Source organism: Octodon degus, unplaced genomic scaffold (assembly GCF_000260255.1).
Source record: "Octodon degus isolate 3935 unplaced genomic scaffold, OctDeg1.0 scaffold00081, whole genome shotgun sequence".
Lineage (NCBI taxonomy): Eukaryota > Metazoa > Chordata > Mammalia > Rodentia > Octodontidae > Octodon > Octodon degus.
The window spans coordinates 49,657-76,596 of record NW_004524657.1 but is presented as its reverse complement, the minus strand read 5'-3'; the positions used below and the strand labels follow the sequence as shown (position 1 = coordinate 76,596).

Below are 26,940 nucleotides of genomic sequence, written 5' to 3'. Positions count from 1 at the left end.
CCCTCTCCAGTCTCCTAGATCCCTGCCTAGGAGCCAGAAGCCAAGAAGGATGAGGAGGACTGGTTAGCCTGGGGGACAGCTTTGTCCAGGACAGGATGTAGAGGAGTCCAACAATGGAGATCATGGGGAGGGTGACAGAATCACAACTCCCTGACCCTCCCGTGGAGGAAAAACAATGAGAAGTTACAAGCTAAGCCAGGAGGAGTAGGGAGGTGGTGGGCTGCACCCATCAGGGAACCAGCAGGGCAGGCCGGGGGCAGACTTGAGAACCATCACCGTGGTGGTGGCTGCGATGTAGTAGGTGCTCTTTGCTGAGAGCTCCTCAGTTTGCTGCATGCCCTTAAAACAAGCTCCAGAAATTTAAATGACTGACACTTCTAATTGTCTTGGTCACTTTCCTTAGCACTGGGATAAAATACCTGGCACCCACAACTTAAAGAAGTTTATTGTGGTTCATATTTTAGAAGTTTCCGTCCTTGTGTAGTCTGCTACAAGGCAGGACAGCATGGCAGAAGGGCCTGGCAGAGGACAGCTGTCTGCCCCATAGCAGTCAGGAAGCAGAGAGAGAAAGGAGGAGCCAAGAAGGATGATAAATCCTTCCAAGCAACACCCCAGGAGCCCTCTCTTCTGATCAGGCCCCACTCCCTAGTACCAAGCCAGCTGTCGGCCTCTGTGATCCAATCAAAATCTACAAGCCCAGTCTCTGAACATGAGGCTTTGGGGGCCCTCCAGATCTAAACCGTAACAATAATTTCCCAAGTAATTACTTCATTACAGAGAGGGTCCTCAGTTACTCTGAATCTGGAGGTGCTGCCCGCGGTCGACCTATTTGCTTTTGCCATGGCCATGACAAAATGGAGCATATGGAGGAGAACTTGAACTGAGAGCCAGGCTGGGTCCCTGTGTCTGCCTTCCCCTGCTGCACAGGCAAAGCTCAGGAGCCCCTCTGAGCCCTGACTTCCCCAGTATAAAGCGAGCTAGTGAGATTGCTCTCCCTGAGAAAGACAAAGATCAAGAGATGGATGAGAGATGTTCCCCCAGCTTTTGCCTTTTGTGCCTCCTTCGGGCTCCTCCTGGGCATGTGTGGCCCTACATCTCCCCGACAGTGGCTCCCTGGTCAGCTCTGCTGTCTCCAGGTCCCTGTCTTTCCTCAGCAGAGCCTGGAGCCCACACCTTGCCACTATGTTTGTCTGAGAAACTGCCATGGCCTCTTCTCCTGGGGTTGACCCCATCTCTCTCCCAGCTGGTCTCTCCAAGGAAACATACACATAGTTGGCCCACAGGGAAACCTCTGGCCCAGCCCCTCTGTGCACAAAGCGTCAAGTTTTCTCTGAAAGCTGGCCAGTTATTCAGCTGCCGAAGCCCTTGGCCTGGCTGCTGGTCTGCTAGAGGACAGTGTTCTCACAGCACAGAGGAGGGCTGTCCTTGATGGCTGGAACAAGGCTCTCTCATGGCGCCAACTGGCTAGCTTACCGCCTTTCATTGTCTAGAGGAGAGAACTGATATAGGAGATCAGCAGTGGCAAAAGTGGCGCACGGGTAAATGAGTGAAAGCTGTTTACCCCAAGACCCCAGGGCAACTTGAGGAACTTTTGTAGAACTTTTCATGAGCTTCCATCAGATGTGGCTGGCATGAAAAAAGAGCAGCCCTCCTGGAAAGCCTGTATCACAAAGGAGTTTGCAAAGTAGCCCCAGAAAATATGAATGCAATTTACACTTCTATTTTTGCTTTTATACTCTTCTTCTCTTTGTATGACCCAAATTTACTCTGCAGAGCTGATTTCTCCCATATCTGTTTACCCCACACTTTTCAAATAAACTTTCTTGGCTGTGTTATCATTTTGCTTTCCAATTCTTTGTTCCAGTCAAGAAGAACCTGGAATAGTTTTGATTGGCGAGCCATCTCTAAAGAAACTACCTTATAACAGAATCTACTTCTGACCTTCACAGAGAAAGAGGCATTTCCAGAAGCTGAATTAATTAATTAATTAATTAATTTATTTATTTATTTATTTATTTATTTGGTACAGGGTCTTGCTATGCAGCTCAGACTCTTAGTGATCCTCCTGTCTCAGCCTCCCCAGCACTGGGATATAGGTGTGCACCACTATGCCTGGTTTCGGTGGCCAGCTCAGTGTGCTTGGGATTCTGGGCCTGGCATGGCATGTGGTACCAGGAGTTGGACCCAGGTCTTTGCACTTGCCAGGCCGGTGCTTAGACTTCTGGCTAAGCTATCTCCCCAGCCAGAAGCCGAGTTTCAGACCAGAGGACTGTTTCCCCAGGTGGCACACAATGACAAAGGATAGCCACTTGGCAAAGAGAAAGATGCCCTGCAGGCATTTCCAGAGGCAGTTCACCTGCTGGCCTTGCTCAGATTTGGAGTCTGGTACCCTTCCTCCCATGTAACCTAAGGACACACCATTCCTGAGGGTCCTTCCAGCCTTGAGGTGGCCACCGGCAGAGCACACTAGGGGCACCTCAATTCTCTGTTGCACATGCTCAGGGATCTCCTAAAACAGCTCTCAGGGCAAGGGTACTCACAGAGCTGGACTACCCCTCAACAGGTATGGGAGCTACCTCAGGACAGTCAGGGTCCCAGATCTGGCAGCCTGTGCCAGTCCCTGGTCAGATGGCCTCTGATATAGGAAGCAGCAAGCACGCTCCGCCCCCCATGACTCATCTGTCCCTGAATAACTGCTTGTGTCTGAGGCTGCGCAGGGTCCAGCATGACGGTGCCACCAGCCCACGGCCAGTAGTGTGCAGCTTCCTGGAAACTGGGTAAGATATTTTCAGCCTCCAGGCTTGGTTCCTCTTTCCGGAGAGTGGCATGTTCCTCTCTTTTAGTGAGGAGTACCAGCATAACTCAGGGAACAGGCTCCTTAGGATAGAGTTGATTTAACTTAGCAGTATTTATCAAGCATCTGCTGTGTGAGCCAGGCACCAAGAGAGAGATGTTGGGCTGGAGGGACAGCAAGGACTGTTAGTGCAGCTGATGGGGACAGATATGGCGCTGCAATTAAGCTATCGCAGTATGCAAGGAGAGGTGAATTCAGGCAACGGGACCCCGAGGGATGCAGAACAGAGCTTCTTGTGAGCAGGATTCTTGTCACACACATTGTTGTGTCTCTGGAGACAAGGGTGGCAGTCCAGCTCTTTGAATGAGAAGAGACACGCTTCCCACTCAAAACAAAGGAGACTTTTGTACAGCAGAAAGAGCACAGGGCTAACAACAGTGACTATGACAGGAGACAAACCAGGCCATGTGTCTGGCCTTGTCCATCCTTTGTGAGTGGGGAGACAATAGGAAGCCACAGCATGGAGAATCCAGAAGCCCCGCAGGGGTGGGCAGCTGAGGACTGTGTGGCATGTGTTCCCTGCAGGCTCCAGGGTCAAGGCAGCTTCACCAGCCAAGGCCTAAGCCTACCCCAGGGCCTCTTTCTTCATCTAAAAGGGAAAGGTTGAGACCTGAGACCCTATCCCACCTTGGGCTGCTGAAGCAGGCTCTGCAGGATGCATGGTTTAAGCAACAGACATTCATAAATCTGATCATGAGCTTGGAAGTCCAAGGTCAGGGTACCAGCTCAGAGTTCTGGTGAGAACTTGATTCCTGCTTTATCCCAATACCTATGCATAGCTCATGCAATAGAGAGAGATCAGTTTTCTGTGTTTCCCCCTGTAGAACTACTTAATGAGTTAGCTTTCCTGTTACTGGGACAGAACATGTGGACCTCCTCCACACCCTCTGCCCAAGCTTAAAGATGGAGAGGGATAACCTGGCTCACTGTTTTAGGGGACACAGGCCACGGTCAGTTGTTATAAGGCAAAATCATCATGGAGAGAGCATGTGGGATCAAAGATATCCTGGAAGCTGGGAAGCAGAGCAGGGGAGTAGTGCCAGAGAGGACAGGCTTGGGGACAGACCTAGACCCTAAAGCCAAGCCTCTGCTACCCAGCCAGACAGCAGCAGGAATGTGCTCCACCAACCCCTGGGGTGACTTCTAAGCCAGTCACGTTGATGCTATCAAGCCCACCACCTCCAGGCCCTGATCACATCCATACAAGCTCTGTGCAAGTTGCCCCATCACCCCCAAAGGCCCAGCCCCTCTCACCATCACTGGGACTGGGGCTGCCATTTGTGAATTTGAGGGGACACATTTCATTCCTTTAAGGTCCTTGCTTGTCAAGTAAGTCTCATGGAACTCAGATTCTTCCAAGGGGGTTGGAGAAGGGGCTTGTTCATGGTGAGTAGGGAGGAAAAGAAAGTGAGAAAAGAGATCTGGTTCAGGTGGGTGCAGATCCAGAGCCCCTGTGTGGGCTAGGGTGGCTATCACCTCACTTGTGCCCTGGGTACTTTGCATCTCTGTGCCCTCCTGATACCAGATAACTCTTGCCTCTTCCAGGCACAGAGTCAGCACCCTCCCCCACAGCTGGAACCCCAGAGCTAGGAGCTGTGCTGCCTTAGGTACTTTTTCATTGCTGAGGCTAACTACCTGACACCCAAAGTTAAAGGAGGAACAGTGATTTAGCTCACAGTTTATAGAGGTTTCTACATAATCAGCTGGCTGTAAGGCAGAGTGGCAAGGCAGAGGGGTATCACAGAGGGGAGCAGCTCATGGCCCCCATAAGGTAGAAAAAGCAACAAGGGAGAAAGGCAAGCCTTTTTTAAGCCCTTGTGCTGTATCCAAGCTACCAGGTTTAAAGCAGTAGCCAGAACAATCAGTGAACTAATTTAGTAGTCTACCCATCCTTAATCATAGCACCACATACTCTAGATTCAGCCTTCTCTGGAAAAACCCCACTTGTGACCATATAAGGTTTGGGGGGACATCTAGACACAAACCATAGCACGAGCCTAGTTCTCCTGCCAGGTCCTGTGTACTCTCAAAGCTCAAGACAAGACTCCCAACCCTTCCAGGGTCTACCTGATACATTTACAGTGGCTGATCAACTGTCACCTAGACATTGAAGTGGCAGCACACATATCCTAGCCCAGCTCACTTCTTCCCAGGGCCCAGGCTCCTGACCTCCCACTGTCATACCACAGAACCCAGGATTTCTAGAGGAGGACAGGAGAAAGGCACCGCCACACACCCTTGAGCCCCTTGCTCCTGACCCCAGTACTGATCTGCTCAGTCTTGAGCCCAGCACCTGGGCAAGATCTTCTTGGCCTATGACCATAGTTCTTTGGTCACAGTTCTTTATTCCCCTTGGGCATTTTCAGTTCCTATTTCTCTGGCTGGGGTGGTTCGTGGTGCCCCTGGTTACAGCCCCTACTCTGACCCCACCTCTCCCAGTTGGCTAGAGCCTGGCTTTTTGTGGAGGAGCCCTCTGTTTTAGGCTTTCTCTGAAGCTATGGCTTACGGTGACCTAGGGGACAAACAGCCCTCTGGAGGTAGCTGCAAAAGCAGTTTTTAAAAATAACATATAAATTACTGGGTTTTGAGTAATTAAGATCCCATAATGCAAATGAACTTCATTAGCTATAGACCTTCCTAAGAGGGGAGACTGAAGTTTGCTAAAGGAGAAGCAACTGTGCCTCCAGAATGAACCAGGGTGACTCTGCATCAGCAAGCTAGAGATGGGGCTCAGAGTGAAAGAGGCCACACCATTCTTATCTGGGTGCAGCTTGCTCTGACTGCAGACTTCCAACCCATTATCCCAAGAGCCAGTTATTTCCTGCAATCGCAGTACCCTCCCGGCCTCAACTGCCAGTCAATGATGTGAGGATTGGACCCACATTCGCTCTTGGCTGCCAAGAGCTCAAGGTCCTGAAGTCCTTGTGTGGCATGGTGTAGCCTTTGCATAGAGCTTTTGCATACCCTCCTTTTTGCACATCCTTAGGTGGCTTATAATGCCTAATACGATGTCAGTGCTGCGCAAATGGCTGTTGTGCTGTATTAGTCTCAGAACCATGACCAGAAAAAACAGTCTGCAGGTCCAGTTACAGGTCCAATATCTTGCATCTGTTTTCTATCCGTATGGAACGGGGACCTTGGGTATAGAGGGCCGGCTATGTATACATATCCTACTGGTCCCAGTTCTCCACAAAGTCCTGACTAGTACACTGGTCACTCCTCTTTTATCTTGCTATGCTGTTAAATGCTTTTTTTTTTTTTTTAACCAGACATAATTTTCAAGCTGAAAAGTCAGAGACAACTCCCAAATGGAAACCAAGCTTAAGTAATGTCACAACTCTGTGATTCTAACCCTTCTTCAACACCCAGATCCTGAGGTCACAGCAAGCAGACAGGGAAGGAGTCTTGGGGGTGGGCAGCCATCACCAAGTGGGGCTGCACAGAAGTGGCTGTGATGGTGGCAGGATGGGGTCGATTCACTGATTGAATATTTCTGAACCCAGGGCCCACAGGTCAGGACTCTGGCTGGGGCCCAGCCTGCCTTCCCCATTGGCATGCTTTGCATTCCTGAGAAGCCACATAGTTGGAGGAAGAGACAGTGCAGGACACAGGCATTGCATTCTCTCTCTGGCTGGGTTTCCTAGAGCCCACTGTGGATGGTCGGCTTTGAAAGATTTGTCTAGAGGCTACAGGACAGACATCCCTTGTTCATAAAAGCACTCTGAGCACTCCTGGGGCCCTTTTTTCTCAATCTGGGGGCTCTATTTCCTCTGACTGCTTCATATCCTGGCTGGAGGGAAGGTCTGGAGGCTTCCTCATTGGCAGCTCCCTATTCATCTGATCTTGGCCCCAGGCAGCAGCAGCAGCCTTTCTAGGGATGTCCTGTGAGAAGCAGTGTTCTTCTGTAAGTTTTCCCACCATGTGTGTTCCACACCCAGCTCCCCAAGTCCTACAAACAATATTGCTACTTGTTAAGTGAGTGAAAACCCCAATCAACATAAAGGCATTTACTCATGTTACTGAAATTATAGTTATATTGGAAAGGCAGTCATCAGGCAAACTTCCACTACTATATTCTTTTTATAATGTAATCTGCTCATGTAATTGTATGTCCGCTAATCAGATTTCTAGCAGCTCCACATTGTCTGCACCCCCAGAACACAGCCCAAGTGGACAGCAACATAGAAGGCAGGATGGAGCATGGGTATACAAGTCCAGGGGTGCTTGGCAAGGCAGGGAAGACCTAAGACAATGATGCACTGCCCCTCCCCCAGCCTTCCAAACTGCACCAGGGTTAGGAATAGAGGAGTTGTCAAGAGAAGTGTCAGCAGCCCACATGGAAGGCTGCCGGGGCTCACCGCCATGGCTTCTCAGTTACCCTGCTCTTCACATTTCTGAAGCTGATGGGCTCATCAGCTGCACTCTTTTCTCAGAGACTAAGAAGTAAAAGCCCTTGAGCCCAGCACTTAGCCCCCAGCCCCAGGAGGTTTCCGTAGGGCTTTCTAGCTATGTCACCTTTAAAGCAAGGATCTCACTTCCTACATATCTTGTGCAGGGAGGTTTCCCAGGAAGGCACTGGGTGGCTGATATTGAAACTCAGGTCCATTTGGGGAATGAATAATTATTTCCAGCTGCCTCTGGCCTAAGTGGGCTGTTCCTGAAGTCACTATGTGCGTGCTAACAATGAAATGAACAAAAACCAACTCACCCTGGGCAGGTCGGCAGTGGTATGCAGATTTTCTGGGAAGTCATTTGACAGCTCCAGGTAAATTCTCACAAAGTCACAGCTGCATTGCCAGGAGCAGCCAGAGGACACCTCAACACTTCTGGACCCCACAAAGCTAACACTACTTGAGCAGCTCTGTGAGTGGTGTCTTCTGGCCACCAATGTAATCAGCTAATTGCTTTGTACAGAGTGGGGATTAGAGATAAAGTTTTTGAAAAACTGTGTTAAAAGGTCATATATTCTGAATCTGAGGTTGGAGATGGTGAAGGAAAGAACCCAAGAAAGCTCTCCATAAGAGGCCTAAGGAAATGGACCTAATAACTATAATTCAAAAGCCTTTCTACTGTTTCCAGGCAATGCCCCTGAAAGTGATTGTCATTATCAATGTTGTTTGTACTAAAATACAAAAGTGTGTATTTCAAGACTCAGAAACCAAAATTATGAGTCGCCAACTTGTGATTATCCCTGGTATCCCATTGCTTGTCATGGCAGCCCCGGAGAGACTAAGGGAGGGAAGGAGGAATTTCCAACTGCCCTCGAGCAGCACACAGTACCAAGGTACGCCCAGCCAACCCAGCACAAGAAGCCTCTGCAAGCCTCACCGGCAAATCCCGTGGAGTTTCATCAGACCCTCAGGCTCCCTAAGATTCCCCCCTTGCAAATAGAATGTACATTTGTTCTCTGACTCATTAATAAAATATCAGGGTATGTTTCCATTTAGCTTTTTATGGATCTGAGAAGTCCACTAGGACTGCTCACAAAACAGTGGCATTTTCTGATGTCAGGATGTTATAAAGAATGAGAGACCAGAGAGGGAAAGAGTGCCCTCTTCCTAATGGACCTGCAAAGGCCTCTGTCCCTGGGGTGCCTGAAGAGAGGTCCTATAGAGGGATCTGTGTGACTTGGGCTTCCTGAGACCCCAGATTCCATTAAAGTAGATGCCATTTGCCCCCGTCCCTGATGGCACCAACAGAGTCCACTCAGACCTTATAGGGCCACCAGAACAAACCCTGAGGCACTCCAGATAGACGTGGCAGTGTGTGTGTGTGTGTGTGTGTGTGTGTGTGTGTGTGTGTCTGAAAGGATGGGATTAACCACAAGTCAAAGATCACTGAAACACAGTGGCAGTTGCTTGGGCAGTCAGCACCAAGGATGTAGTTCCCACCTTGAGGAGCTTGGGTGAGGAAGGAACCTGCAGTGCAGGCCATAGAGGCCAGTATGGTCAGGGATGGATGGCTAGGACGGGCCAGGTGGACCCCGAGGAGACAGTCATCTGGAGACATCCAGGAGGAGGTCCAGGGCAGGTGCAGCAGGCTCTGGGGCAGAAGCTGTCGGGCAGAGGCTCAGCAGAGTGGGAAGGCCACAGTGCAACAAGCGTCCGATGTGCAGGAGGAACAGCACCAGCAAGAGAAGGCCGTAGGAGGAGATGAGGTCGATGAGGTCACAGGAGCGGGATCAACTGGGGAAGGGGTCGGCACACAGCAGACATATCACATGTGCTGTGTCTCTTGTTTTTGTAATCAACCAGTCATACAGAAGGCATGGTGCAAAGATCCTAGGTTGCCAATAAAGACCCAGACCACTTTATCCTTAGCTTGTGCAGCTGGACCTATTGTATCATGATCCCAACAAGACTCCAGTGCTCCAGACATTGCACATTAGATATCCATTAATTATTGTTGGAGGCAGAAAGGTAGGGGAGAATTTTGTTCATTCTACCGAGAAAACACATGGTATCTTCATTGTCCTTCAAATCCCCTCTGTTCAGACTACTTCTCCCTATATTTTTGCCTAAAAGTAGGTGTCACGGCCAGTTGTGCTTGAAAAGAAGTCAGGAAAGCTGTCACAGGAGTTGTGCACATGGGCTTTATCCATTTTCACTCTCTACTGTGGACCACAAGGAGAGCCAAAATACTATCACCATCTAACAAGTGGGGATGGTACTGGCAGAGGTTATTAACACAGATTTCACTATGCTCTGTACACTGATTTCTTGTCATTTTTCAGTGTCGTCACATTGTCCCCAAATTAATCTGGTGGCCTCCAATTGGGTTGTAAGGAAAACCCAGGCATTGTGACACATCCTGATGCAAGTCACTTTCATTCACTGTCCCTCCATCCATCTCACCCTTCCCCCCCCTTTCTTTTCTTCCAAGAGAGGTATGACATGGAGTTAGTAAGGGTCAGCGCCCATCCACAGGAGCGAAGTCAAGGCAGTTCTGTGGAAGTCTCATTATAAGGCTGTCCCTTTTGACGGATCCAGGACCTGTGAGAGACATTTGTCCAGTGGCATTGCGCACAGTGTAGCCAAAATCAGGGTCCCTGATTGAAGCACTGCAGTGTCTGACACAAGACAGAACAGGGACTCAAGACATCCGCCCCTGCCTGCAGCTTAGAGCACAGAAATGACCCCCCCCCCGTGAGCCCTGCCCTGTGCCCTGCTGGGGAAAAGTGCATCACCCGTGCCATCTGCGCCTCTCCTGAGCCTGGTGAATGAGTGGATTCTTAGCATCCAATGCTCAGAGCGAGAGCTCTGTTGACCTTTAGAATCAACCAAGTATTGGCGTCGGTTTCTGCAAGACCGGACCCGGGAATTGCCGCGCAAGATAAGTGCATTCCTACGGAAGTTCCCAACCATAAAGTCACGAAGCACAGCAAGGCAAAGATGCCAGGTAGGTTCCTCCCTGAGCCCGCCCTCCACCCCACTGCTGCGGCAAGAGTCAGGCCCAGCGCGTTGGAGCCAGAGGGCGTGTGGGGGGATGTAGAGCCCAGGCTGATTCCACTCAGGCCCACAAAGATCAGGAAACGAAAACGACTTGTGTTGGGTGCGGACAGAGGTCCAGTTTAGGACTGGACTGCTGAGATGAAAAGATGAAACAAAGCCTCAGGGACTGTCCCCGCCCCTGTCCCCGCGCCCAGACCCGTCTGGGTCCTGACCACTGGGTCCAAGTAAGCTGGCAACAACGGCAGCCCAGCCACCTGCTCTCCGGCCAGGCGTACCCTCGGGTGTGGTGGGCGGATGACGACGGACGGTGCCATTGGCCAGTGAGAGTCAAGGGGCGTGTTCGGACGGGGTGGGCGGGGTGGGGTCTCGGTGCGGGGCGAGGTTGTACTCAGGGCTGGGCGGGCAGGGGCCCTACGGTTGGTTGGTACAAAGCAAAGGGCGTGCCCAGAGTGGGAGACAAACTGTGCCATTGGCTGGTGCGTCGCGAGGGGAGGGCCAGATCCTGAGGGGCTGAGGCGGGCGGCTAGCTGGACTCAGCTCCTGCGGGCTCCGCTGAGCGCGGGTGCGGCGGACAGACTTGGGGCGCGCGTGATGCCTGCACTGTGAGTGATTTGGGGAAGCGTGAGTGTGGATCCCTGGGGCCCTCCGCGCACGAACCCGGGTCCCTCCTCCGGGCAACGCCTGGCTCACTGGTGTCCACGGTAGCGGTGCAGAGGCTCTTTCCCCGCCAGGCTAGAGCAAAGTGGCTGGGACGGGTGCCGAGTATTGGGCATTGCGTCGGACACCTCCTCCAAGAGAGGGCACTTTGGGGCTCAGTCTCGGCGGGACGGGTGCTCTCGGCCTCAGGGTGCACCTGTGCCCCTACTGCACCTAAGCCGGTCTCTTGGAACTGCTGGTCCTCGGTGGGGAGGAGAACGCAGGCCATACAGCCCGGTCTCACAGGTGTAGGGCGACGCCCACTTAAGACTAGGAGTGGCTGATCATCTCAAAGGCACTGTTTTGGGAGGTGTGCCCTGTGCCAGGCCCAGACCCCAGGGTACCTCTTCATAGCTCTAAGCTTGGTCCTTTCCTTAGCCCCACTTCCAAATGAGAAACTGAGGCAATGTGTAGATTTGTCCATTCTGACCCAGGAGGATACAGGTAGAGCCAAGGTTGGAACTCAGGCCTGGCCTCTGTGTCCTCCCTCCTGGCCCAGTGTCATTCTGCTCCTCTGGGGTCTGAGCTGTGAAATTCATACCTGAGCACATTAGAAACTCCAGAATTTTAGGGGATCCCTGCGGCACTCTTTCTCTCTACTGTCCACAGCACTGGGGTGCCTCAGAATCTGTGCCAGAAACCAAGAAAACAAAGGAACAAACCCAAGGCTGTAAGTGACCTGTGGGACTCAGGCTGAGCACAAACCTGCCTGCCCCCCTTCCTCTGCCCCTGGGCTGTGGCTGGAGGAGCTGGAGAGAAGGTGCTGGGAGAGGAAGAGGAGGGAGGTGACTCCCTGCACAGAGGCTTGGGCAGGGCTGGAGGACGCTGCTGAGCTGTGTCTCAGCACCAGCCACAGTACGCTGTCTGCTTCCTCTCCTCCACACACCCTTCTCTGTAGTGCTGGGGGTTGCACTGAGAGTGAGCTTAGTGCAGAGATTAGATGGCCTGTCTGAAACACCAAGAGGCCTCAGGGTAGCCTGGAGGTGGAGAAGAGAATTAAAGTCCTATGTCCCCTGGATCAGAGCCACCTGGACTGTGACAGAGGAGCAGGCACAGAAGCTTAGTGTGAGTCACATGTTCTGATTCTCAATGCCCTTAGGGTGAGGGGAATGGTGCTCTGGCCTGGGATCCTGGGACCTGAATGCCCGTGTCTGGTAAGCCCACCAGTACTTTCCTCAGAGCTGCTCCTCCTAGGGAGATCTTCTGTTCTCTTTGGGTCTACTCACCCATCTCTGAGCCTCCCTGTCCTTCAGGCCCCAGACTCCCAGTGTCAACAGGAGCCATGGTGGGAGCTTCCGTGTATTATAACAATTTACACAGGACGTGTCCCACAGGTTGCTCCACAGTAATCAAATGAGGACTGTGATTATTTTGCCTATGAGAAGCCCAACGTCCAGAGCAGGAAAGGGTATTTGCCCAGGGCCACACAGTCAGAAGATCCCAGTGCAGAGCTTTGTGCTCAAAGCCAATGGTCTTACAGAGCGGAAAGTATTTTGAAATTGTTGTACAGTAATGCACAATCAAGCAGGAAGGGCTGTGTGGCCTGGGGCTTTGTGGTGTCTCCTCTGTTCAAGGGAATTAGCAGCTCTCTGGGTCTCCTGTCCTGACCTAAGGCCCACCTGCCTCATGATGCAGAGCCCCAAGAACACTAGACCCACTTCTGTGAGTTTGGAGAGGCTCACAGTTGCGAGCAAGCCCGCCACATCCGCACCCCTACCCATCACTCTCTTTGGCCTGTGCTCCATGCTGTGACATTGTCAGCAGGTTCCCAGCCTGAGATCTAGGGACTCCCTGGCCCTGCTACAGCAGTGTGAAGAGTTCGTGTGTGTGTGTGTGTTTGTGTGTGTGTGTGCACACATATGTGAGTGGGCATACACACTCACACATACCCAGTTTTCTGAGAAGAGTGTGTTATGTTCTCCAGAGACTCCAGACCACTCATGTCTCCCAAAAGTCTCTGAGGACCAGAATCCCCAGGTGCTCATGGCACAGGCAGAGGTGGCCCAGGTGGGCAGCAGTAGGCAGCAGCTGCTATCCAAAGATTGGCACAACTGCCTCTCTGCACTGCCCCCCTGGCCCAAGCAATTGGGATCTCAGCCTCAGCCATTTGAAGAAATGTATGCCCCTCCCCCAGATCATGGTTTAGCAGATCCTGGTTTCCAGAAGCCCCTGTTTCACAGACAGGAGAGGATCTTAGTCTGGGGTGGTGGCACAGGTCAGAAATTGTGGGTATGAAGTGTCAGGGGAGCAGGAGGAACAGGAATAGCTCTCTTGCTCCAAGTTACTGGGCCTAAGAGCAAGGGCAGAAACCAGAAACCCAGCCTATGGGAGAGACGCTGTCCCCAGGGTGGGGCTTCAAGGATGGCCTGTGGTGTGGGTGGAAGCAAGGACCAGGCTCTTGAGAGGAAGGACTGTGTTAAGGGGCCTGTGAACCAGAATGGGCTCGGAGTACCTCAGGATGGCAGAGGGCATGGGAACACAGTGGATGTGCCTGGGTGTTGTGGTCAGCCCACCTGCCTCTGCACTGCCCAGCCCTCCAGGGTCCACACAGTCAGTGTAGTGCCCTCTGCACCTCCCAGCTGCAGGACCTGCTGGGCTAGAAGGGATGGGAGAGGCGGGACGGGACACTGAGATGGGACAGCAGCAGAGATTGCAGCTGTTGAGCTGCTTGTGGCTGTCCACACCTAAACAGCTGGCTTTCTCCAAAACTGCATGGCTGAGGGCTCCTCTTCAAGCAGCTGGCTTCTTCCTGCTGAGATCCTGTCACTTGCTGGTAACAGGTGCTGGGAAGCCCCTCAAAGTCTCCTTGTCCTCTGCCCCTGGCTGTGCCCCGGCTGGTGCACAGGGTTTTCCAGCTCCTCAGGGAGCCAGGCAGTGTCCCTCCCCTGCATTCAGCAGCACTTCCACAGGTTCTCCGCTGCATCTGCCCTCTGTCCTCCTGTCTGTCTCCCAGCTCACTTCCTGTGTTACCCACTTGATTTAAACCATGTCTAAGTGGGAAAGCAAGAATCAGGTACCAGGAAATGTCAGAACACTCACCAAGCTCTCAGTTTTCACTGCCTGGCCTAGAACATTTTAACTGAATGCCAGTCTATTCTCTGTGTTGGGTGGGCACCGATAGCTAGTATACCCCACCATGCATAGGAAGACTGAAAAGCCCACCAGGGTACTCAGCCTAGCTTTGTGAAAACCCCTTTCCTTGGTCTCTTTTCCTCCCTTTTCAGTTGGGCCCTAGAAACTGGGCCTGTGGCGTGCTCAAGAATCACAGCCACTTCCTGCTGTGATCCCCAGCTCCAAGACCACAACAAAGGAGAAAGGGCCAGCCTGATGACTGTAACCGGCCTCCCTGGCTTTTGTCCCTGCATAGCAGTCTGTCTCCACATGGCTGGCAGAGCAGCCACTGAAGTAGAAAGTGAAAACAACCCGTTGCTTGTTCACTGGGGACAGTGGCTGTGTTGAGCCCCTCACCCGGGGCCTCCTTGGGGAGTGGTTTGTCTTCTTCTGGGAAACCCTGGAGGCTGGGCTGCCAGCTGGCTGTGGGGGCCAGAGCTGCCCAGGGGTCTGTCCACTCTGCATTACAGTGGTCCTGCTGTGGGCTGGGGTGGTCAGCCAGCTCAGTCTGTCTTCTCCCAACTCCGCTCCCCCGACCTCAGCATCCTTGCTTTAAGCCACCTATGTCTTGAGCTCTGCCCAGGGTTTAATGTCCAGATAAGATTCAGCTGTGGCCCTACTCAGTGCACAGGAAGATTCTGTGCTGGATAGACAGCTACAGGCAAATGCTCTAGAGATAGAGGTGCGCCCCTCTGTCCCATGTGTGCATGCGTGCGTGCATGCCTGCATGTGTACATGTACGCTTTCCCTTCACTGTGGTACAGTTCCCTTTGAAGGGGGCATCTGCATGTGGTTCCAAGCTTATGGACTGGATGCATGCAGCCCACTGGGGTAGCAGCTGGCGAGAGCCAGAGAGACCAGTGACCCCTGTGTGACCACATAGCTGAGCTTGGAGGACACAGAAATAATCGGGAGCTGTTTTCCCCTGGGCCAATGCTCTTACCCCAGGAGGCGCAGGCCAGCCCAGCAAGCTGGAGGAACTGGCCCTTGTCATTCCTGGCCTTGCTTCCTGTCTTACTGCACTCCCCTGGGATGGCCACCTAGACCCTGTCCCTCCACAGCATTGGCTGTCTGCTCACTGTGCTACTTCTTCCTTCTTCCCTCTCTCTGCCTTCTGAATTCCAGGACTGACCTTTAGTCCTTTGCTGTTCTCTTGACTTCTTCTCTGAGTGGCCACTGCTGCCCCCTGCAGCTGAGACACTCACACTGGGCATGTCCTTGGGGGAAGGAGCTGGAGACCAGCGAGGGAGGACAGGGCTTGGCACATAGCATTGGATTGCAGGGCATTCAGGTTCCACACAGCAAAAGGCATGTGTTCCCCACAGGCTGTGGGAGAAGAGCAGGATTATAAGCTGGAAGGCACAAACTAGAGTCCTGCTATCACTAGGGCATCTGTCCTGCAAGTGATGTTGGTCTGGCTGTGTGGTATTTTGAAGCACATTGAAATATAAAGTATTAAATTAATGCACACATTGTCTTAACTGTGCTCATCAGGCTGGGCTGTGTTTTGCTGCAGTAACAAGTCCTTAGGATGCCACTGGGTTGTCACAGTGGAGGCCAGATCTCTTCCCCAGTGCACATCCAGTGTGGGTGGCTGCGGGACTTTGATCTAAACTCACTCAGGAACCCACTTAGCCATCAAGTGCGCACACTAATGAGAACATGCAGCCTTCTCAGTCCCCATGGCAGACACTGGGGTTGGTTCTTGAATGTGCCAGCCTGACGGTGGCCCAGGACAAGTCTGTGTGCAAGCCATGGCTCAGAATTGGGCTCACAGGCCCACCTGGCTGCAGATGGCAGGGACAGCTGGCCGTCACCTAGCTGCTCATGTCAGCGACCATCTCACGCAGGGGATATAATCCATGAAAACTCAGATTCCCCTTGTGAAAGAGATCTGGCATCAGTCCCCCAGCTCCCAACTGGCTCTGTGACCCATGTCCCTCTGTCACCTTACTTTCCTAACCCCTGGACACATGCATTTTATGATTCAGCCATATATGCACAACTCTGGAAGATCAGCTTTGGGGAGCCCAGGAATCTTATATTCACACCATCATTCCAACAACACTTAGGGGCCTCCTGGAACATGCCAGGCTGTGCCTGGTGTTGAGAACAGCAGAAAGGTCTTGTCACCTGCTTCTGGGCTCCTGAGCTTCTGAGATGCCAGCCCACGAGGTGGACCTACCAGGCAGGAGGTCAAGAGGAGGTGACAGGGCAGAGAGGGGGCTGCTTCAGACCTGGAGAGTACAAAGGAGGGGACAGTACCACTCAGCATAGTGGACATAGGTGGAGTGAGAGAGAATCCAAGGCCATTTTTTGTGCCCTCGAGAGCCTGCTTACAGCAAGATACAGTTGTGCCATGGGCCACAGAGGCAGTCTACCCCAAACCCAGGTGGGGCAGCTTCTGCCTGCTGTGTTTGAGGAACTTGCCAGCTACAAAGTGGCAGATCAGCTTCCAAAGATAGTTGAGGGCTGAGGATCTGAAACTCGCTTTTGAAATCCCTGCTGCCTAGCTGGGAGGAAGGCAGGGAGATTCCACGCCCTGACCCTGGGGCCACCACTATGTGTGCTGTGCAGGTTGAGCCCCTCTGTATGGGCCAGACCTCTCTCTAGACCATGGGCTATATCCTCTAGACAAGAGCAGGAGTGCCAACACATGGTCCTGTACTCCTGGGAAGGCTCTCCTTGTCCTCCCTCCAGGATTCCTCTGCCTGTGTGGTCAGACATTCGTCCCATGCAGGGGGCAGACTGGTCACTTGCATGGTGTCAGTCAGGAGGGACAGTGCGCTGGATGGCTCTGGGCTCTGGTTAGGACAAGGGCTGGAGTGCTGCATCACATTGGCCCTGAGGGCACTGATGAATTCAGTGAGTCCCCAGATGCAAGGACACGTAAACTACACTTCTGTGAGTGGGTGTCAGGGCCTGCTAGTGAGCCAACTTCTGTGGTTGGAAGGTCACAGAGACCATCCTGGCCATGTCACCTGCTGATGTCACTACTGCCCCGGCCCCTAGATGCAACTTGGGAGGAAAGAGGTTGAAGGAGATTAGAGCAAGGGTGTGGGGGGACTTACCCAGTTCCTGGCACAAAGGAAGCCTCAATAAGAGGGCCTCCCTGGCCAGAATGCTGTGGTCTCCCTTATGTATGAGTTTGTTTGCTGTGGTCACTTATCCATGTCAGTCTCAGTTTAAAAATATTAAATAGAGAATTCTAGAAATAAATAATCCCTAAGTTGTAAATAACATGACATCCCAAGTAACACCATGAGGGCTCACTGGCCGACTCCTTCCCACCCAAGCCAAGTGTCCGTAGTCCAGTGGCCTCCTATGTCCACCCCCACCCTGTTACTTAGCTGCCCTCTCAGTGATCAGATTGACTGTCAGATCCAGTGTGAAGTCACCCTTATTTGCTTAAAGTTGGCCACATAGTGAGGAGTGGTGATGCTGCGTTTTAGTGAAAAGTTCTTGACTTCTAAGAAATGAAAACTTCTCAGTGTGCTGTATAATGAGGACCAGCCATCAGCACAAATCTGTCTATGAACCATGAAGCAGGGAATAGAAATGTGTGCTATGCAAAGTAGAAATGTGTGCATATGTTTTTGTTCCATCTAAAATGACCTACATCCTGTCCTCAGCCTGTGTGTGTGCTTATGAAGGTGGGAAGGGCCTTGGCTTTTGGCTCAGTATCATGGGAGGCTGTGGGGTGTCCTGAGGGCTGTAGACTGCACCCTGGCTCTGGGAGAGACTGTGATGTGGGGAGATAGGAGGAACCAGCAGGAGAGGCCAGCCAGGTTGAGAATGTCTGAGTCACCCTACTTGAAGGAAGCCGGGAGGATGGGAAGCCTCACCTTCCATAGTGTGAGAGGAGGTATGTTGTGGCCAGTTGTACATGAGGTCCATGCGGTCCTGAGCTGGACAAGCCCACTGTCCAGAGGGAAGAAGGTGGGCAGCTAATTCCCTTCCCAAGAGCAGGGCAGAGGCCTGGGGGATGGTGGCTCTGCTGCTGTCTTGCTGGGTGACCTTGAACAATGTGCCTCACCTCCGCCTTCTCAGCTGTGTAATGGGGTTGCAGGATCCTTGCCTATGACAATGCAGTGACAGCTGGATATGGGGGTTCAAAGGAAGCCCATTCCAATCCCCACATGTAGGGAGCCCAGTCCAAGTCTGGTTAGCCCACTCAGGCCCAGGGAGCTAGTGGACACAGTGACACAGTGGTAGTGGCTCTGCAGAAAGGGGAAACACAGAAGGGAGGCCTTGGAGGACAGGGGAGTCAGAAGGGCATTTCCAGGCAGCCCCCAGCAGGGGCAGAGAGCCCACTGCCTGCAGTGTTTGGGAAACAGCTGGTTGCCTTAGGATTCTTGAGGGGTTCAGGGTGGAGCTCTCTGGGCTGGACTCCTTAGCCCGACCCTCACCTGGCCTGATGTGAGGCAGTGGTGAATGGCCTTTATGCCAGAGCTGAGTGTGCTGGGCCCTGCCTGGCTGGGCTCTACCCAGCTCACCTGTCTGCACCCTCTGCGTCTTCCCTACAGGTAACTTCGAGGTCTGCAGTGAGAGGAGAAGATGAAGGAGGACCCTACTTCCAGAACCCTCGTGCCTGTTAGTGACAGCAAGTCCATTCTGAAGTAAGCCTCAGTGTGGGGGGTGGCCTCCAGGCAGCCCTTCTCCCCGCAGCCCCACAGGCCCTGAATCTGTCTGTCTGGAGATGTAGGCACCCTTTGGGTATGAGTGGAGGGTGGGCAGGGCCTTGGGCCCTGGAGCAGGTGGGCAGGAAGGTGCCTGCTGGCTCTGAAGTGATTGATTCAAGACTTCAAATAAATTGCACACCGTCACTTCAGGCCTAGATCTAGGTCTGGGGCCAGCAGGGCAGCCACAAGCCCCATGTGACTGGAGGTTCTTAGAAAGGCTCCTCAGGTGGCAAAGGCTTCATGCAGAATAAAGATGTACTGGCTTGTGTTATGCCACACTGAGCTCCTGCAGGCAGAGATAACTGGAAACCTGGTCAGTGGGGCACTGCCCATCTAACTCCACCTGCTGTGTGCTGTGTACTTGGCTACCCTGGCTGCTGGGAGACCTGAGATTGCCCATGAGCTGTGTCCCCAACTACAGTTTCTTGTCCCACTGAGAAAATCCTGTGGGGTGGGAGGAGGGCAGCACAGCCCCCTAAGTGTCCCTCAGCTGTGTAGTGGGGCTGCACCTTCAGCCTGACATCCTCTCACCTCATCTGGACCCAAGAAAGTCCAGGTGGGGATGTGACCAGCACCCCTGCTGGTGCCCACAGCAGCCACATGGGGACTTTGCAGGAGTAATTCAGCGAAGCAAGACTTGTGAAATGTCAGGAATGCAAATCTGGAGTCCCCTGAGGAAGTGAGAAGAAGACAAAGAGTTCATCAGGGACATGCCTCTGCAGTAGTGTCGCTGCTCTGCCTGCAAACCCCTCCCAACCTTCCCAGCCCCTCCCTGACACCCAAGCACCACACACCTGGAAGATGAGGGCTGATGGCAGGTGCTACTCTGTGGCCATGGAGGCCAGCTCTGTCTGGCCCTCATGCCTCATGTATCCCATGTCTTTCCTCTGCAGGTCTGAGCTCTTGAGCTTGCTGAAGACCTACAACTGCTACCATGAGGGCAGGAGTTTTCAGCTGAGGCACAGAGAGGTGAGGTTCCCATTTGTGGCCCCAATCTGTTCAGGTGCTATAGAGTCCACCCTTGTCACCTGCATGGGTGTCCCAGTTTGGGTAATAAGTTGCACAGTCAGTCACCCTGGGCTCTCCCTGGCTAGAGCTAGGTTCCTCGAGGGCAGGATGGAATCCAGCATTACATGAGAATTTGGGGCAGGAAGAGATCACCCACATACCTGCCCTGTCCCTCAGGACCTTGTCCAGGTGAAACCCTGACCCTGAGCCCTACCTTCCTCTGCTTGACACACTGGTCCTTCTGCCCCAGCCCAGCTGGACATCTGGACCTACTCGCTTGTCTCCCTATCACTTGGCACCCCCATCTTAGAGTGGGGTATTGACCCACCCAGGTCACAGGGCTCAGCAGGGGAAGTGGGGGGGGTGGTCAACCCTCAGATCCTGCCGTGGCTGTCTAGGGAATGTGACATTGTACAGCAGATCGTTCCCCACTTCAAAAGAAGCTAGGTACTGTACCCACAATTTCACAAAATCTTGAGATACCCTTGGATTTCCCAAATCTTAATACACCTTTGGATTTAACAGACTGTGACCAGGCCAGGAAGTGCTTCAGGTACCTGCTGTGCCCCTGATTGTCCCCCGGGGTAGGATCACAGCCTCTGGGGCTGACCACATGCAGTGCTTAATCTCGGATGTTTTGTAGGAAGCCTTGGTCATGGCTCTGTGTCCCTACTGGGTCTAATTCCATGAGCCTCCCAGTGGTGGGACTTTATCTGGGGGTTGACTTGGCAGCTGGACATTCCCCATTCCCCAGCATCGGAGGAGCCAGTGAGGTCCAGTCCTCCTCTGTGGTCATGGAGCCCACAATGACCTCATCAGGGCCACCTCTCCTCAGCTGCTTGCGGCCCACCTCCCTCAATAGGCATCAGACAGGGCACTCAGGCAGGCACTGGTGCCATGAGTCCTGCCCCAGCGCTCCCTGCTGGGGACCTCTGGCTGGTGGCTGGGCTGCCTGTGCTCATCTGGAAGTGTGCAGATTTCACACACCCCTCCCCTTAGTTGCCTCCCACCTGGGCCTTGGTAGCAGCTCTGATGGCTTCCTCATTTGTCCTCTCACTGCGTGTCTTAAGCCACCTGCCCAGCACTGCCCTGTCCCTCACAGAGCTCTGACCCACCACCTGGCCATCTTGGGCTCCTCTGGCTCCTTTCTTCCCTGAGCAGGGAGCTCCTGGAAGGCAGAACATGGGGCCAAGAGGTTTTAATCTTCTGTCTGTGCATCTGCTAAGGGAGAAGTTGGTGCCTTCTGTAGAGACTAGCAGGGACCTGGTACAGTCAGAGAATCTCCTAGTTGGGCTTCCTTCTTGGGTACTGGGACCCTCCAAGGCCATTGTGGTCTGCCGTATGGTCCCTGTGCCAGGAGTTTCAGCGTCATGGCCTGGGATCCAGAGAGAAGTGTGGATTCCTCCCTCTCCTTGACTGGCCCAGGGTTCCTAGCCTGAGAACCTTGAGCTAGAGCTTGCTTTTGGCCCAGGAATTCCCCAGAGTACTGCCTCTTTGGAAAGGTGTGGGGAGCTGTGCTGGGAACCCCACCCGGTCTGGCTCTGCACTCCTGCATGGGATCCAAGTGGGGAAAGGAAGGCTCCATGCCCCAGAGGCATTCCTGGCAGCCTGCTGTGCAGGGAGTTACCTATGGGGGGGGGGGGTTTCTCATGTTTCCAGCCCTAGAGGGGAGGCGGAGGCCTGATGAGATCTCTACAGAGCTGGAAAGTACCTTTCAGGAGCCTTCTGCAGCCCTCACAGACCAAGGGTTCCAAGCAAGGAAGTGCATGTCTTTGGGAGGTGACACTACCATTGCAACAAGCCTGCAGCCCTGAGGGGTTGTACTGCAGATGCTGATGGGGAGGACAGATTCTGAGGCACCCCACTCCTCAGAGTCTCACTGAGGCCCCTGACCCACCCATTGCAGACCTGAAATGTCCTGGGACTCCTGGTACCCATGGTACCAGGCAGGGGCTGCAGAGTCACACCAGACTGGGCACCAAGAGCTGGACAGACTGGAAGAGCTGACATTTCTTTGGGGAGCTGAAGTGCACCCTACATTTTGTCTCTAACAGTTATTATGATATAAGAGTTCTGCAATGTCAGAACAATCATTTTCCAGGCAAAGAAAGGAGACTCTTGGAGCTGGAGTCTGTAGTCCTAGGTCATCTTGGAGTTAGTGTGGCTCTGAAGTAGGAGCACCCCAGTGCTGTCCAGCAGTGCTGTCATCAGCCTCAAGGGTCAAATCTCATGAGGTCACTGCTGAGTATCACTGAACTGAGCTGTCACTCTGTTGCCAAGCTGAGCTGCGCCTGGGTTCGCCCTCCCAGACTCTGTCTACAAGGGCTCCTTTCCTCTTCCAGAGTTGGCAGAGGATGGAGGGGGAAGTCTGTGCATGTACCAATGGGATCCTTCTCTCCTTTTCCTATGGGAGAGAAGGAGGCACCAGACACCCTCTCTGTAACACTGTTTTGGGGATAGTCTGCTTGTCCTACAGTGAGGTGAGCCGCTATGAGCATCTGTGCCTTGTGCAGGTGGCAGAAGGTTGCCACAAGGCTGGCTGGTGTCTACTTGGAAGTGCGGGTGTGACCCTTCACCAGCAGGGTGTTGGGAACGGGAACAGGAAGCTTCCCATGACTCCACCTCTGGGCGTCTGCAGGGACTCGTGGGCTCCGCCTGGTGGCCCTAAGTATGCAGCACACCCAGTCTTGCCTGTGAAAGGGCTGCTGGTGACTCCCCCGCAGCCTGAGACCACTGGGCCTGGTGTAAGCATCTGGCCCCTTGCACATCTGCTCCCCAGGGCCTCCTGAAACCCTGCATCTCCTACTTCAGCAGCCAGTGGTAGAGATGGTGTCAGTGACAGTGGCTCTCACAGAGGACTCAGCAGGAGGGGAAAGGAATTCTGCCGGGCTCTTCTTCCCTCAGCAGAGGGGCTGCTGCAACAACCTCCTCCCACCATTTCTGTGAGGAGTGGGTTTCCTGGTACTTGGTGTCCTGTGGGCCGAGTGACCTTCTGGCCTAAGCCTAGGACTCTCTTGGGTCAACTTTTTTACACCAGGGGACATTGCAGGAGCCCCAAGCTGGAGGTGTCCTACCCACCCCACCTCACCCCTGCAGCATGGTTTCAGAAAATGTAGGGTCTACTGACAGTGCACTAGCCACCAGGCCCTCCTGGCTTTCCTGTTGTGTTGGCTCACCAGCAAGGCCCACCCTCCCTGTGACTGTTTGCTGAGGTCAGGGATCTGCAGGTCTGAGGCTACTGAGGGGCCACAGCAGCTCACAGCTGTGGAGGTGTTCAGTGCCTCATGTTCCCTGTGCAGTTCCCTAAGCCCTGGCGTGAGGGCACATGTTGATGTCCCCACTTTGATGATAAAGAAGAGCTGAAGCTTTCTCTTCAGCCTGTGGGATGTGCAGAAGAGAACAGAAACCTTCAGCAAGTCCAAGGCAGCTGAAAGAACCACATCACATAGAAACAAAGACAGGAGCAGGGTGTGGCTGAGCAGGTGCTGCTCTGCCCTCTTCTTGCTGCCCTTCTGTCCCGTCCAGAGCCAGGCACTCCAGCCCACTCTGGTCCCGGTCCTCACCTCTCTGGTGAAGAAAGTCCTCCTTCCCCTGTGCCGTGTGCATTCCCTTCTTGTCAGTTGCCTTCAGTAACCAGGAACATCTAGACTTAGGACATCTGGACAGTTCTTGTCCAGACAGGACCCTGCCCTGAGCTCAAAGCCATGAGTGATCCTTCACTGAAGCCGTTGGGCATGGGGACAGGTGGGGACCAAACCACCAGGTCTTAGATTTTGGAACCCTAGGGCTACTCAAATAGGGCCCTGGCCCTGAACCTGGGGACTCTCCAGCACCACAATAGGACTTATGAGTTGGAGGCATCAGGGTCCCCTGGGTTACTCAGTGGAGCCTCTGCTGAGAGCCCATGTGAGTACCCCAGCAGTATAGATCAAAGTTGGAGTGCCCAGGGCCTGCTCCACAGCCTCCCAACCTGTGTTGGCTCCTATCCCCCAGAGCATGGGGTGCACCCATTCCTCAAGATGCTTGGATGTGTCCCTCAATCACCCCCACCCACTATGAAAAAGCAAGGAGCAGAGCCCCCCCCCAACTGATTGAGGGTGCTCAGCCAGTGGAGACAAAGCCAATGGAGCAGCACCCTCTCACCCTGCAAGGTATGTGGGTTTCACTGCAGGAGGCCAGGAAGACAGCCCTGCTGGAATTGTCTCTTCTCCTAGCCTGTGGGGACCCATGCACTGTGGGGAGGGTGGAGACAACAGACACTGTGATGGAAGCCTTTATTAGGAGGCTTAGAGTTCGTGGATCACGGGGAGCTGTGAGTAGACGGTGCGCAGGATGCTACTGGCTCGGGGGCTGCAGCGGGAAGCTGAGAAAGTCCGGCTCTGCAGGCTGGCGCTCTGGTGCCCGTACTGTGAAGGTGCCACCAGCAACCGCTCTGGCATCCTGGCCTTGCTGCTGTCCACCTGACTGTGCGTGCTGCAGGGGACTGCTGTGAGGGGCAAGTTCATCACTCTTTGCTTTCCCTGGGAATTCCCGAAGAGCCAGTCCAACGGGTCAGCAACACCAGCAGAGGGCGGTGTGGGCCGCGGACCGCTGAAGAAGGCAGCCCGCTCCTGGCGGAAAGAAGCTGAAGCTGGTCTCCTCTCTCGGTCCCGGGCTACCCGGTGTGGTCGGCTAGGTCGACCCTGAAGGCTGACCTTGTCCAGCACTGTGGTGGGCTGTGCCAGCTGGCAGATAGATCTCACATAGTCCTCCAGGCTGGGAGAAGCTGGGGGCTCCTGTCCTGGGTCTGTAGGCAGCGTCTCCTCCGAGGTCTCCCGGATGGTGGGCAGTGGGGCCACAGACAGCAGGAGCCGAGACCGCATGACAGTGACCTGTTGGCCAAGGAGCGAGGGGTGAGGCATGCTGTGCCATCCCAGTGTCCACCCTCAGATTCCAAGCCAGGGCCAGAACTCCGGGCTCCTTATTCCTGTGAACGGAGCACTCCTCCTGCTTAGGGCTTTATCATGATGTATCCAAGATCCAGGACCCATAAGAGAGCCCAAGTATACGAATGTGGGCCTGGAAAAACTGGGTTCAAAACCAGGATCTGAGCTGGGTACAGTGGGCATGGCTGTCAGCCTAACTCTCTGGGAAACGAAGGCAGAAGGATCACAGGTTTGAGCCCAGCCTGCACAACTTAGCAAGAACCTGTCTCAGAAAGGGCTGGGAGTGTAGCTTAGTACAGAGATACTGAGTTCAATACCCAGTACTGAAAAGAAAGAAAGAAAGAAAGAAAGAAAGAAAGAAAGAAAGAAAACAAAAGATCTCCTGTTTACTGACCTTGAGACTTGAGAAAAGACACCTCTTCAAACCTCCACTTCCCACCCATACATAAACAGGATTATAAAGATGCCCTAGCAGTGACATGTGGGAAATACATGAAGCAGCACCTTGTATGAGCTCCTGGGAAACTCAGGCCCTGGAACATGCCACTGTGACTTCCATTGCTGCGTTTGGTGCAGGGTGACGTCTGCTCTACAGTGAGGCTGGGGGCCCTAGCCAGCTACATCTTTGGAGAGCAGCAAGACCCTGTGTTCCCCTCAAGCCCTAGGCAGCAGCTCTGTCTTACCTGGAGTCCAGGGGACTGGCGTGGCGGGGGTGACAACAGAACAGTCCTGTCCCAAGCTGGAGGCAAAGGCCAGGCTGTTTCCAGACGGCTTGCAGGGCAGATGGCTGTGACAGGCAAAAGCTTCTCCCTAGCTGTCTGTTGGAGGCCTGCAGCTGCTTTTATACCTTTCCTCTAGCTTTCAATTACTGTCAGGAGGCCAAAAATAGCTGTGTGGGAGAGGGAGGTGCCCGCAGGAAAACAGCCTGGTGGGCGGGGCAGCTGGGCAGCCTGCAGCGGTGTCTGCCTGGGCAGGGCTGGGATGGTGTTGGCCCATGCGGCTGGTTGGGGTCTGCCTGCCCCAAGTGCTCTCACTGTGTGCCACACTGCACCCAGGCCCAGGATGGCCACATACCTGGGGGTGTCAGCCTGCTGGGGTCTGGTCCTGGCTTGTAACCCCTGCAGACCAGCTATTTCTGTGTCCAGCACCAGATTCTAGTGCTCCTCTGTGCCAGGACAGCTCCAGGCACTGAGGACATGGCAGTGACCTCATGTCCTGTGAGGGGTCCATCATGTCATGTCACCAGTGCACAGGTGCTGGCACTGCAGGCACTGTGGACAGCTGCACAGAGCAGAGAGTACCACGGGGCTGGGTGGCTGCAGTCGCCCCTCCTAAAGAGGAGACAAACACCATCTCTCCCATGGAAATGGGAGACAGGGTAGTAGGTGCAGAGGCCTGCGTTGGATGTGCAGGATGCAGCAGTGCCAGCAGGTTGCTCACCTTATTTGTGTAGGAGAAGGGCAGAGGACCTCAATGAAGACGCTAGGTTTCACCCCCAGGATGGTGAAGGACACCACAAGGTAGAACAAAGGTTTCAGTCTGGCTTACAGCAACTGCTCTGGCTGCAGTGCCTATGTTAGGGGTGTTGATGGGGAGCCACAGCAATGTTGGAAAGTCTGGAGTGACCGCTTCCTACAAGGTGGCTGGAGACCAGGGGTGGCCCTGACAGGGCTCCAGATAAAGAGCCAGCAGCATGTGCCTCTCAGACAGGCTCCAAATGAGCCCACTTGGGACTCACCTGCAGCTCACCTAGAGCCCACTTGGGGTCCACCTGGAGCACATCTGTACAACACCTGTCTGTGTGCACAAGTGGAAACATGGAGAAGAGAGGTCACCAAGCCTGAGATGAGAGGGTTGGATGGACCTGGGACTCTGAGACAAGGAGGGAAAGGCAGTGGCCCCAAGTTCTTATGGTCTAGGGAGGCTTCTGCCTGGGCACCTGACAGCGGACAGCAGGGTTTTGGCTACACCAGAAAGGCCCTGGCCTGATGCTTCTCTGATGCCTGCGTGGGTTTCGCTGGCTCTTTGCATTTTTCTTTTAAACCAATTAGCTAATTAACCAAGAGGCCAAGTGAGAAGAAAGAGGGTTTAAGGCCCTAGAGTGGCTTCTGATACATGAACTTCACAACCTTTCCAGGCTGGTGATGCGACCTGGGTGAGGAGACCCAGGGGACACTCCTGCTGCAGCCCATGTGCCATTCCCATCCTGTGAC

At 53.7% G+C, this 26,940-nt stretch overlaps 2 protein-coding genes across 6 annotated transcripts in view; one reads left to right on the top strand and one right to left on the bottom strand.

The window, feature by feature from the left end:
• Window positions 1-10,820: 10,820 nt before the first annotated feature.
• The window catches only part of Rassf4 (Ras association domain family member 4), a 30,535-nt gene continuing 14,415 nt past the window's right edge, over window positions 10,821-26,940 (top strand). For 3 of the 5 annotated variants that reach the window (XM_023721272.1, XM_023721271.1, XM_004636598.2), the window contains exons 1-3: window positions 10,821-10,907; window positions 18,639-18,731; window positions 19,688-19,763. In XM_023721272.1, coding sequence (XP_023577040.1) covers window positions 18,670-18,731; window positions 19,688-19,763 — 138 coding nt within the window. In that variant the 5' untranslated portion in view covers window positions 10,821-10,907; window positions 18,639-18,669. Of the gene's footprint in view, window positions 10,908-11,879; window positions 12,067-18,638; window positions 18,732-19,687; window positions 19,764-21,060; window positions 22,283-26,940 lie in introns of those variants that run through there. The other 2 variants (XM_023721269.1, XM_023721270.1) reach the window with 2 other exon arrangements.
• Window positions 24,060-25,573, bottom strand: Depp1 (DEPP1, autophagy regulator). The gene is made up of 2 exons (XM_012515854.2): window positions 25,411-25,573; window positions 24,060-24,673 (listed from the first exon to the last, which is right to left on the bottom strand). The coding sequence occupies exon 2, from the start codon at window positions 24,662-24,664 to the stop codon at window positions 24,089-24,091; it is 576 nt and encodes a 191-aa protein (XP_012371308.1). The 5' UTR covers window positions 24,665-24,673; window positions 25,411-25,573; the 3' UTR covers window positions 24,060-24,088.